Source organism: Squalius cephalus, assembly GCF_949319135.1.
Source record: "Squalius cephalus genome assembly, chromosome: 8".
Taxonomy (NCBI): Eukaryota; Metazoa; Chordata; class Actinopteri; order Cypriniformes; family Leuciscidae; genus Squalius; species Squalius cephalus.
Genome location: NC_137129.1, coordinates 11,121,969 through 11,132,202, shown reverse-complemented (window position 1 = coordinate 11,132,202; position 10,234 = coordinate 11,121,969). Strand labels below are relative to the sequence as shown.

The 10,234-nt window shown below is 35.6% G+C and overlaps 1 protein-coding gene across 1 annotated transcript; it reads left to right on the top strand.

The window, feature by feature from the left end:
• The first annotated feature begins 227 nt into the window (after positions 1-227).
• On the top strand, positions 228-10,234 carry LOC307163071 (ankyrin repeat and MYND domain-containing protein 2-like). Its single transcript, XM_079878926.1, has 10 exons — positions 228-376; positions 1,198-1,262; positions 1,988-2,126; positions 3,365-3,463; positions 3,550-3,710; positions 5,275-5,489; positions 5,572-5,707; positions 7,176-7,301; positions 7,563-7,689; positions 8,094-10,234. Exons 1-10 carry the CDS (start codon positions 301-303, stop codon positions 8,114-8,116), a joined length of 1,167 nt encoding a protein of 388 aa, XP_079735052.1. The 5' UTR covers positions 228-300; the 3' UTR covers positions 8,117-10,234.

The window sequence follows — 10,234 nt, the reverse complement described above, 5'->3', positions numbered from 1 at the left end:
TTAATGCAATTAATAATAAAAATATTTTGAATAAAAAAAGTAATAACATTTATTTTCAGTAAATATTTTAATGGTATTGATGTTTATATGCTAAAATATTCATTATGACTCGTTCACATCGTGTCACTCGGATATCCATCCCCCCTCATTTTAATCTCCATCGTGGTATGATCCGAGGATTTTTTTTCTCTTTTTTTTACATTTGAGTATTATGTTATAAAGTCTGTGTTCAAAGGAAGAATTTTTTCACATCGATATACTATTTATCCCTAAAATTAATAATAACCGGCTGGTGTCAATATGTCGAGTGTGACCACTGGAAAGAAAGGTGATTTGACATCTGAAGAGAGAGTGATGCTACAGGTGGCTGCTGCAGGTACTGGACATTTTTAGTTTTCTTCTGTTTTTGTTGTTTTTACATTCAGTGCATCTTAATGCTCTAAAATCTCTGAACAAACTTTATACAGGTTATTAATTTTATTTTTTTAATTGGTTGGGTGTTTGCTTATTTATTTGTTCAGCAGAACTGTTCAAAACACTGATAATAAAAAAAGTCTCTTGAGCTCCAAATCAGCATATTAGAATGATTTATGAATTACTCTAATACATGTGTGTGTGTGTGTGTGTGTGTGTGTGTGTGTGTGTGTGTGTGTGTGTGTGTGTGTGAACATTGAAATACTATTTCACAATATTAATGTTTTGCTGTATTATTTGATCAAATAAATGCAGCCTTGGTGAGCAAAAAAACTTACCGACCACAAACTTGAACAGTAGTGTACTTGTTTCATGCTAAACACACTTTGATATTGTAGAGAGAATGGTGTAATATTTGTTCACATAATCCACTTTATCTATAAACTAACCAGGGTTGCGTTTCCCAAAAACGATCAAAAGTTGATCGTAGAACAATTGCCACCAGTGGTCTCTATGATCAGCTTATAGGCTTGTGATGATAATGGGAAACGCAGCCCAGTGCACTTAAATTTTGAGCTTTATTTGACTGAATCCTATCATAATTAGAAAAGTGTAGATAATAAAACTGTTGAAAATACCTTCAATATACTTTAAGTGTCTTTATAGACAGTAATTACTGTTGGGTATGCAGACTGTCTAAGGGAATAAAATGGTGTATCATCATGAGTTGTCCATGATACCTACTGTTTAGTTTTTAAACTCTAGACTGTGTTCTCTCAAAAGGAGATGTGCAAGAGGCCACCCAGCTGCTCAGCAATCCAAATGTGCGTGTTAACTGTCTGGATGAGGTAAGAACATAAAGATGACAAATATGGGTAGTAATTTACAGGCCAGTTATAGCTCATTGGGATTCAACAACTGTAACACAACAAAACATAAAATCAGATATGGGGTTGTTTGCCAAACACAACCCATACTTAATGTCACTTAATGTTTATGTTATTTTACTGTAGCCTTATTACTTAAACACAGTCCTTACACTGTAAATAGTGGTATTATGTAGCTGTTGATCAGCTTATATAAACAAGTGCAGCGGCTGATGGGCTGGTGAGGTGACGGCATATGCTCCGCATTGTAATTCAGGCATATGGCAGAGACTCTTGAGTGGCGGATATGTTACTTAAGGAGGTAAGAAGGTACTTAAAGAGGTGTGATAATGGATACATGCCACTTGATGTAACCTACAGACAACTTGAGGTCTTTTTGGGGGCCAGAATGGTTAGAAACAGCAGCTGATAAGTGTATCCCACCTGTCAAAATCAGATGTGCTGCTTGTTCACTGTGCCACCAACACAGTCTTTCAACTTCATCCAAGATTATGACTCACCCTGCTCATGTCACTCTCAACAAGTTCCAGTGTTTTGACAGAATCACCATACTGAAGACACATTTCCTGGATTTTCACAATTTGTGAAAGGGTTGAACAAGGCTAAATGCCATTTGCTTTTGAGTCATGCAGATGAAAAGATTGGCAAGAGACATTTATAAAGTCTTTTCCCTCATGTCGTTTCAGTATGGCATGACCCCTCTCATGCACGTGGCCTATAAGGGCAAAGCAGACATGTGCAGACTGCTGCTGCAGCACGGAGCTGATGTCAACTGTAATGAGCATGAGTATGGTTATACTGCCCTCATGTTTGCTGGCCTCTCAGGTAAACTTGCTCATCGAGCTAGCAATGCTAACAAGTTTCATTTTATCTAACATTTATTTAACCAGCAAGGTAATTTAATGAATTTTTATGGAAGTCCTGGCATTAGGTTGCACAGATAACTGTCATTAATAAACCACATAATTAAGAAATGTGAATAAGCATTAGATCAATGTCACAGTTTCTATATAGGATAAGCTAAGAAATGCAGTTTAAAAACATAAGATTTCGCAAAGAATGACAGAACACACAGGGCTTATTTAGGCAGAGTTAAGGATGTGATGAGACACAGCTGAATGTAATCAAGCATAATGAGTCCAGACAGTGGGTTATGGGAAATATATACACATACATACACACATGTATGGGGGTAACACGTTACAAGTGAGTTATGTATCCAGATTACTTTTTTCAAGTAATAAGTAAAGTAACACATTCATTTTAAATTTGCAACAAAATATCTCAGTAATTTATTTTTTCAAATAGGTAAGTTATTTTGTTTTTCCATTTATATTGACTGACACCTCTCCTGTCCCCATGTTGGCACTGTGTAGACATGATGGTTAGTATTGTATCCAATTCAACCATACAAATAAGCAACAATGACTTTGGATAAACATCTAATTGTGTTTCTATTTTTGTTTTTAGTGCTGAAGTAAGAGTACTGAACTGCTGTTATTTTCCATAATAAGTGTGTGTGTGTGTGTGTGTGTGTGTGTGTGTGTGTGTGTGTGTGTGTGTGTGTGTGTGTGTGTGTGTGTGTGTGTGTGTGTGTGTGTGTGTGTGTATACAGTATACCACATATATACAGTATACACACACACACAAACATTATATATATATATCATATCATATATCATAATCCTTCAGAAACAAGGATCCGTTCAAAAACACTTATTATTATTATCAGTGTTGAGAACAGTAGGGCTGTTTAGTATTTTTGTGGAATCTTTGAATTGAGAGATTTTTGAAATCTTTGAAATTAAAAGATTTTTTAAGGATCCTTTGAATAGAAAGCTCAAAAGAACAGCATTTATTTGAAATGAAAATCTTTTAGAAAAATATAAATATCTTTATTGTCAGTTATTTTTAAAAAATATTGTATTGTCTTTTAATGCATCCTTGGTGAATAAAATATTATTTTCTTTCAAAAAATCTTACTGACCCCAAACTTTTGAATGGTGGTCTATACAGTGTAAAATTTACTGAATTTCCCCAGCTCATCTGAAATAATCCTACAGGTAATGCTGAAATTACTGAGATGATATTAGATGCTGGAGCAGAGACAGATCTGGTCAACTCAGTGGGACGGACTGCTGCTCAGATGGCCGCCTTTGTGGGTGAGAGATTCATATACATATGCATGCATACTTATTAATGAATAATCACTTGAAGACCTAAATGCTTTCTTTTCCACCCTGTGCAGGTCAGCACAACTGTGTGACAGTGATCCGCAATTTCTTTTCTCGTGCGAGGTTGGAATACTACACCAGACCCCAGGGCTTAGAGAGAGAACCTAAACTACCCCCCAAACTAGCAGGTCCCCTACACAAAATCATCATGACTACTAACCTCAATCCTGTCAAGGTAGGAAGTGCCAAATGTGTTTATATAACTCAGATTTCAAGCATCAGTAAACCGCCACGCTCACACAAGCTGAACAATGTTAGTGGAGCACAGCAATCTATGCTTTTATAACACTGACCCATAAGAATACCATACAAGGTCACATGACTGAGGGAAGCATCAGTTTGCACTAACCAACACCCCTCCTGCTTTTATTCCATCTAAATATATCCTTGTGATATTACAGAGCAACAACAGGCCATTTCAAAACAGGCCTGGAATTCTACATATCTCTTATCTCTGATAAACTATTTTCATTGCATATTTTATAAAAAAAAAAAATAATAATCACTGCATTTTGACTGAAAATGACTGAAAAAAGGCATGACTGAAATGCAAAAATAATCACAGGTGAGTTTACAGTTTTTTTTTTGTGTGTGTGTGGGCTATGTGGGCTAAACTGTTGATCATTGTCCATTCCTTTGGCTCAAAATACATTAAATGATTGCATCTATCAAATTACATGAATTATTTTCTCACTCAGACACAACCATCATCAGAACTCTATATACCTAAAGGCCAATTTGCACGTTTACATGCTCTTTTCAAAACGGATAAAGTTCAAACGCTACATAATATAAAACTGAATAAAACAGCAATTTGCTACATTTTAATTGTAATGCCATATTGAAATATATATTGAATTTAATCAATTAATGAAATACTATCAAAACAGTCAGGTGGATCTAAACAACAGGTGTAAACCTTTAAGTTTCATTACCATACAAAAGGGGATAACTGCAATACTGAAAAAGTACTGAAATATACAATGGACCATGTAACATCCCTGCTGAAAAATTCAGCATAATGCAGTATAAATTCCATGTTGGTCCAGGCTGGTTTATGTAGGTTAGAGCTGGTACAGTTCTGGTCTAGCTGGTGGACCAGCATAGTCATGCAGATTTCAAGCAAAATTGAGCTAGTGTTGCTGGTCCACAGGCACTCCCGCGTCCCATGCTAGGGACCAGCAAACTAGCATCCCATGCTGGTCCCAGTATGCAAAACATACCTTGCATACCTATCTGTTAGTGTTTTTTAGGTCCTTATTTTATGATTTGTGTTTGTTGGGTGATAACCTTTGCTAGTGTTATGGAAGAATAAGTTGATTTGAGACATGAATGAGGGGTTTTGGTAGTTAACTGCTGTGCCAAGCTGAAAGTTGGTAAGGAGAATTGTGTTTTGATGAGTTTTGATAAGGTGACCTAAGTATTGATGGTCCTAGTGATCGTAAAAACTGTAATGGGCGCAGAGAGTAGTTTAAAACACAGGTGGGCTAGTATAGACTTGCGTGTAGGCTTAGATCTCGGATGGCATCTGTATGTGCGCTATCTCAGCTGTCTCCCATCCAGTGATTTCTGATGAGTAAGGTGTCTTAGCGCCACACTCAGCAGGGATCAGTTAACAGAATCATGTAGCGTGAGAACATGTTTCCTCCATGAAACTTGCATTGTAAGTAAGGCTAGTGTCTCTCTGCTATATTCACTTCCCATATTTTGGGGCACATTTTTCCATCATGCGTTTTCAGATGGTGATGCTGGTGAAGGAGAACCCCTTATTGGTGGACGTGGTTGCCCTGGAGAAGTGCTACCGTGTGATGGATCTGCTCTGCGAGCAGTGCGTGAAACAGCAGGACATGAATGAGGTTCTGGCCATGAAAATGCACTACATCAGCTGCGTTCTGCAGAAGTGTCTGGCCTTCCTGCAGGAATGTGACGACAAACTGGGCGCCCTTTTGAAGAGGTGACATCATTATTATGGTCCTTATATCTTAGATGGTCTTGCAGATGGAGTCACAAAATGATATACTTTTCTTCTGTTCAAGACTTCTGAAAGGAAGAGATGGTGATGGCTTCCCTCAGTACCAGGAGAAATTCATCCGTGATTGTATCCGGAAGTTTCCCTATTGTGAAGCAACCCTGCTGCAACAGCTGGTCCAAAGCATAGAACATGGGGAAATTGTCAGTACACTTCATAAAAAATACACAGTACACATCATAAAAAACAAGCATCTTTAATTTAACAAAGGGGTCATTTAATGTGGAATCACGTATTAAATCATAAATATATATTTTATAATATTAATTTATAAAAATAGTATTATTTATATTGTTAATAATATAATTTGATTCAATGTAATATATAAACAATAAAAATATAATATCATTATATATAACATTTAGTGCTGTCAAATCGATTAATCACGATTAATCGCATCTAACATAATAGTTTGTGTTTATATAATATATGCACACACATATATATGTGTGTGTGCATGTGTATGTATATACATACACACACACACATATATAAATGTAAATATATATATATATATATTAGGGCTGTTAAACGATTAATCGCGATTAATCGCATCCAAAATAAAAGTTTGTTTTTACATAATACATGTGTGTGTACGGTGTATAATTATTTTCTATATATAAATACGCACACATGCATGTATATATTTAAGAAATATTTGCATGTATATACTGTGTATATATATTTATATTATATATAATTTATATTATATATAAATATTTTATATATAAATAACACATTTTCTTAAATATATATATGCATGTGTGTGTATTTATATATAGAAAATATTTATACTCCGTACACAGACATAAATTATGTAAACACAAACTTTTATTTTGGATGCAATTAATCGCGATTAATCATTTGACAGCCCTAAATATATATATATATACACACATTTAATAATACACAATATATACACACAATATACAATATATATACACACACACACACATATTATATACACAAACTTTTATATTAAATGCGATTAATCGCGATTCATTGATTTAACAGCACTAATATTTAATCATAATGTTAAATAATGAATCACTATGTTCTTAAAGCGTATTAATGTATATACACTACCGTACAAAAGTTTGGGGTCAGTAAGTTTTTATTTTTAAAATAAATTAATACTTTTATATGGCAAGGACGCCTTACATTGATCAAAAGTGACAGTAAAGACATTCATAATGTTTCCAAAGATTTCATGAATTCCATAAAAATATTAAGCAGTACAACTGTTTTCAACATTGATAATAATCAAAAACATTTCTTAAGTAGCAAATCATCATGTGACACTGAAGATTATAGTAATGGCTGCTGAAAATTCAGCTTTACCATCACAGGAATAAATTACATTTTAAAATATACAGTATTCAAATAAAAAACTGTTATTTTAAATTGTAATAATATTTTACAATATTACTGTTTTTGCTGGGGTTTTTTTTATCAGATAAATGCAGCTTTGGTGAGACTTCTTTCAAAACATTTTTAAAATCTTACTGACCCCAAACTTTTGAACGGTAGTGTAGATACACATAACTTGCTGGCTGATGCCAAATTATAATAATGTGTCAACATTATGTTTCTCCTCACTCTTGTTTCCAGGGGAACGACCCCACAGCCTTCTCAGTTCTGACCCAGGCATTGACAGGCCAGATGGTGCTTATGGACACAGAGTACTGTGCTACATGTGGGGACAGGGGTGCCGACATGAAGTGCTCCTGTAAAATGGTATGTTTCCTCTTTCCTTGAGTTATCATGAAATATCATTATTCCATTAATATTGAAATATGATCATTTTGCAGCCAAATAATAAACTCACAAATGTTTGTCACAAACAACAATTTATTGTACAGTTAATCTTTCATAATGACCATCCGCAAAGTATAGGCCTAGTAATGATTCTAGGCTGCTATTTAGCATGTAGTTTCTGTGAAGGCAAACATAACTTTCCACATTCTCATTTCCAATAACGATCTCATCTCTTTGCAGGTGGTCTACTGTGGGAAGACGTGTCAGAGTCTGCACTGGTTCACCCATAAGAGGCAGTGCAAAACCCCTGTGCAACAACGAGATGCTCAGTTCAGCCAACCAAAACTGAGAGAACTCTCTAGCAATGGTATGTTTAGCAATGTTAGCATATTAGCACACCAGTGGTAAGTAGGTAAGAATTGTGATCTTACATAATCTTACCTGTGCATTTGGTCATCTTGACTTTAAGAACAGAATGTGTTTTTGCTATTAAAAACGTGACACAGGGCAGTGGAACAAAAAAAACCGCACTGTCTAGAGAAAGTTGAACTTCTTTTAACTTGAGCGCCTCATTTTTAGAACCTCTTGTCATGGGTGAGACGCTGCAGAAGACACAAACAATTTTTAGAACTGCTGAATATCTTTATCATTATAGTTATCATCCTTGGTGTGAACAGCCCTTAAGGCTCCATGATGAAAGGCCGTTTTGTTCTTGTTGTAAATGTTCTCGTCATTTAATGTGACTTTATGTGTTTTTCTGTTTCATCCCAGCTGATAACAGTGATGCAGAGTAGACTGTTTGTCTGGGGTTGTCCGAGTGTGCACTTCAGCACAGTCCTTCTGATGACCACTGTGAAGATGATCCTTGTGCTGGACAGGACTAAAGAACAGAAAGATGCTGGCTGTCGTTTCATTGGCCAGGTCAACTCCCTTAAGCATCGAGTTCAGGCTCAGGGCGCTGTGCTGTGATTGGTGCTCTGCATTCTATAGGACACTTAAACCATGATACGGAAATGTTGTCTCGTATACTCATTCTGAGCTGTGTAAGTACCACACAGAATACAGCATTGTGTAGAGCACATGAAAACTACTGACAAAAGGACGTCCTCTTTGGACATCTGTTCTCAAGAGACAAAAAGAAAAGCTTGACGATTTTCTCTACCACATAAAGTGCTTTTGCTTAAAGGTACACTATGTAACTTTTGGCCCTCTAGTCGTTAAAAAACAAAATTTTGTGGAAGAACATTGTTTTAGTTGCGCTTCGGCTTTTCTTGACTATGACCCTTCACAATAGATGATGCTTTATAACGAAATCCATTAGAGAGCTACATGGCAATTTATAAAATAAATATAAAATACCTTGCTCACCTGTTGAGTAGCTGTGTAGTAACAAAATTTCCAGTGAAAATCATCCCATCCTGTGTAAAATATAAAGACTTATAATAGGCTTATCATAGTGAATCAGGGTAAGACAAAAACACTTTTTAGAAGAAGGATTGATGATGTATTGACTCATTATTTACATTTTGTTCATCTTGAATTAAAGTTACATAGTGTAACTAAGGCAGACCCTTTTCACCCTTATTTCTTAAAAAAAAAAAAAATTTAGAAACAATTTTCACTCAGAAATTGCTTGTACATTTCACAAACAGTTACAAATAATCAGCATTCTCACATTATTTGCTTTAGATGTAGGCTACAACTGTCTCTAAAGTAGTTCATATTGTTCTGAAAGCTTAATTTTATCTAAACATTGAGGAGGATTTTTTACTCCTCAAGAAATAGATCTTGCATCTTAAAAGGATAGTTCACCCAAAAATTCTGAATGAAAAATTTTTGAATGAAAATGAAAATCCCCCATTGACTTTCATAGTATGGAAAAAAAAAATACTATGGAAGTATGGAAGTCAATGGGGCCCATCAACTGCTTGGTTACCCATATTATTTGTGTTTAGCAGAAGAAATAAATTAATACAGGTTTGTTACAACTTGAGGGTGAGTAAATGATGACAGAATTTTCATTTAATTCAGTAGTTTTGCCACTAGATGGCAGCGTCCATCCTCTGAAGATCAAATATGATCTCAAATATAACATCAGTGTACTATTTACTTCTTAGAATGTGCAGTATAATATCATAAATGCTTAAATCTAGCAGATTCGCAGTGTTTATTACAAACACAAACCTCTTTCAGGTGAAATTTTGACCACAATAATGATCACCAAATGAAGTGGGCAACTGACAACATTTAGTTTTTAAAAAAGTTTTTTTTTTAATGAATATGCATCATCCTTTGTCTTCATTAACCATTATATACCAGAATATTCTTCCAAAATTTTTTTTGGAAAACATGCCGTTTAAGGTGCAGTGTGGTAACTGTAGTACAGTGAGTTTTGTGCGAGCAGGGATCTCCTCCGTGGACTTTCCCACACTTGGTCCTGTTGCACACATCCTAAGGCACTCGCTAAGAATTCTATAGACGGCTCTGTCTGTTCCCGAGCGCTTTGTTCCCAGTCTCCACATCCCCTCATCCCAAGGGACTATCTCACCCTGTGGGCCAAACGAGGGTCTATTTAGCACACGCTTGTCATGTAGCATGTCAATATAACCATAACTCATTGCCGTAACCTCTCTGTTTCCCCTGAGATTCATCCTTCTCCTGTCTCCATCTATAAGCATGTCACGGTCATTACAGGTGCATGAAAGGACTATCTCAAATATCCGGTTTTCAGATGCAGAAATTAGCGAATGCCGCATCGTATCGCATGACTTTGATATTCCTCTTTCAAGCCCTGAGGTTGCATATTCAGTGATCCCCAATAAACCCCCCCTTACCAATATGACTAACAGTGCTTTTTAGGTAATAAGAGATCATTTTAACAGCAATGGCTTTAGAAATACATTTTTTCTTCC

Excerpts from the sequence above, each read along its gene's own strand:
- LOC307163071 (XM_079878926.1), top strand. The coding sequence starts at position 301 with ATGTCGAGTGTGACCACTGGAAAGAAAGGTGATTTGACATCTGAAGAG. Across the intron at positions 1,263-1,987 it reads GTGTTAACTGTCTGGATGAG|TATGGCATGACCCCTCTCAT; the intron begins GTAAGAACATAA and ends ATGTCGTTTCAG. Across the intron at positions 5,490-5,571 it reads CTGGGCGCCCTTTTGAAGAG|ACTTCTGAAAGGAAGAGATG; the intron begins GTGACATCATTA and ends CTTCTGTTCAAG.